The 2,535-nt window shown below is 51.9% G+C and overlaps 1 protein-coding gene across 1 annotated transcript; it reads right to left on the bottom strand.

Annotated features, from left to right (window-relative positions):
• Positions 1-2,118, bottom strand: LOC103366993 (immunoglobulin superfamily containing leucine-rich repeat protein 2-like). Its single transcript, XM_008294873.1, has one exon. The coding sequence runs from the start codon at positions 2,116-2,118 to the stop codon at positions 1-3; it is 2,118 nt and encodes a 705-aa protein (XP_008293095.1).
• Between the last annotated feature and the right edge of the window lie 417 nt (positions 2,119-2,535).

Genomic DNA, 2,535 nt, shown 5'->3' with positions numbered 1-2,535 from the left:
TTACTGATTGGGGTATTTGTAGCTGCTTGCAATATTCACTGCTTCAGCTCCCAAAGGCAGCCGGTCGCTGTACTCTGATCCCACCTCGCAGTCGTCTAAATTCCTGCACTGAGACAAACTAAAAGACTCGGTCACCACACTTTCCTCCGTGTCGGCCTCTTTGTCCTCGTCCACGCTCTCCGTCTCGCCCTCCTCCTCGTCAAGCTGGCTGCCGTTGATCTTCCTCTGGGAGTCGGTGTGCGGAGCGTGGAGGTTGAAGTTGGCGGTGAGGTTCCTCTCCATGTGGTACTGGTCTTTGGCCTTCAGGATCAGCTTGTAGGTCTTGCTGCGGTACTTGTACACCAGGTGGAAGCAGGTGGCGCCGAGCAGCGGCACAGTGGACACGGTGAGGAGGCAGATGCTGACGGAGATGATGATGAGCAGGTTGGGGACCCTCCTCCTGGTGGTGAACAGCACCTGGACCTCGCAGTCCTCCCCTCGGTAGGTCAGACACAGCGAGTAGTTGGTGCCGGGGCGCAAACCGCTGAACAGGTACATGTTGACGCCCTCTTCGATCCTCGACCACTGCACCGCCGAGTGTTTGCGGTCGGCAGTGACGCACAAATACAAGCCATTCGAGTGGACTTCTTCGGAGGCGTCTGAGAGGCCGTCGTGCTCTTCGCTGTCGGCCTCGGCGCTGTCAGGCGTGGCGACGGCGGCCCCGTTGGCGCTCTTGTCTCTGGGTATGAGTAGAGGATTGAGTCGCACTGTTGCCTCAGTTTCTGACACCCCTAATGCGATCACACCAAAGTCGAATGTGTACTGCTTGATGTCGTCCAGGCTGCCGTTGGAGACGTGGCTTGAAACGTATCTCGTGTTCGCCGTCAAGCCGCATTTGCTCGAATGTGGCGGATGTCTTGTTTCATCCTCGTAAGTCTTGATGTCTGCAGTCGGAGAAGGAGTGGGTACGATGACTTTTCTCTTTAAAACAGGGACACGAACAGAGCTGGATGTTTTTTCTGTTGTTTGCTGTATAGGTGGGTTTGTTTGAGCGTGAGTTGTTGCTGTGGTTGTTTCCAAAACAGGTGTCGGTTTTAGCGACGCCACGACCTCAACTAGCACCGAATCCTCGTCTCTGCCAAACTCATTGGTAGCGGAGCAGCTGTAGTTGCCGCCATCTTCCTTCCGGAGCTTTGAAATGAGAAGAGTCCCGTTATTAAAGACTTTAACAGAGCCGTGGGACATTAAGGATTCCTCTTGAGACTCTACGGAGTCGTCCTCAGTAAACAACAAAGGCACCTCTTGTTTCAGGCTTCTGCTGTGAATGTCCCAGATGACCAGCGGTTTTGGGTTTCCTTTGAACTCACAAGTCAGAACCACTTTACTGTCCTCGTGGAGTTTTGCGTTCGGCTCAGTTCGTATTATTACATTCGGGCTCATACACTTTGACTCAGGCAGCTTCCCGATCACTTCTCCTTTCAGTTTCTCGGGCGTTGCGCAGATGATCAGATTCTGCTCCGGCACTGAGATGGTGGTTGTGGAGATCCAGTCTCTGAGCCAGTCCAGGGAGCAGGTGCAGGCGAAGGGGTTGCTGTAAATCTGCAGATGCGACAAAGCCACCAAACCGTCGAACGTCCCCTCAGCTATGGTCACAAACTTGTTGTTGTTGAGTCGGAGGGATCTCAGGTCTTTGAGGTTGGCGAAGGCGTCCCTCGGCAGGTGGACCATCTCGTTGTGGTTCATCTTCAGCAGATACAGACCCGTGAGGTTCTGCAGGTCCTCCCAGGGGAAGTCTACGATTTTATTGTAGCTGATGTCAAAGTTGCGCAGGTGAACCAAAGGCGAGAGGGTCCCGTGCTCGATGGAGACGATCTCGTTGTGGGCCATCCACAGAGAGGTCACCCGGGTCACGTTATCGAAGCTCCCCACTGGGATCAAACTGATTTTGTTAGCGGAGAGACTCACAGTTGTAACATTTGGAGGTAAACCGTCTGGGACTTCAACCAAGTCTCTGTAGGAGCATTCAGCAAAATGGCGGCCGTACTTATCTGCACACGCGCAGAGCTCAGGGCAGCTGAGTGCAGGGGTGAGGACGGCAGCGATCCACAAAGTGAAGAAGAAGACGTCTGCGGCGGCCATTTCTGCTCCTGTAAAACAGAGTCACAATCCGTCTGTCAAAGAGTAGATCACACACGGTTTAACACATTTAGTGATGCATCATTGTGGTAGATTCGCTATTTGGAAAGAAAACGGCAAACAGAGTCTGCTGACAGGATTACTTAGAGAACGTTGGGTCCGACTGTGTTAATAACCTCCTCTGTCTGTTTATGCAGCCTGTTTTAAAGCAGACTGAGAGCCTGGCTTCTCAATAACAACCCAAGGTGGGTCTATTTTTAAGGATAATTTTACCAGCAATCTACCCAAACTACAGTACAAACATCTTACTTAAAGTCATGCAGGTAGGTTTTGCCCCAAGTTTGAGGTTTCCTGCTGTGGAATTTATTGATAGCTACATGAAAACTGCAGAATAATTTTCTGATATCATTGCACCTGCAC

Source organism: Stegastes partitus, unplaced genomic scaffold (genome assembly GCF_000690725.1).
Source record: "Stegastes partitus isolate 25-593 unplaced genomic scaffold, Stegastes_partitus-1.0.2 Scaffold1003, whole genome shotgun sequence".
In the NCBI taxonomy this organism is placed as follows: domain Eukaryota; kingdom Metazoa; phylum Chordata; class Actinopteri; family Pomacentridae; genus Stegastes; species Stegastes partitus.
Note: the sequence above shows the minus strand (reverse complement) of the source record. Positions and strands in the feature narration are given on the sequence as shown.

What these genes read in the sequence shown, in the direction of transcription:
- LOC103366993 (XM_008294873.1), bottom strand. Translation starts at nt 2,118, where the DNA reads ATGGCCGCCGCAGACGTCTTCTTCTTCACTTTGTGGATCGCTGCCGTC.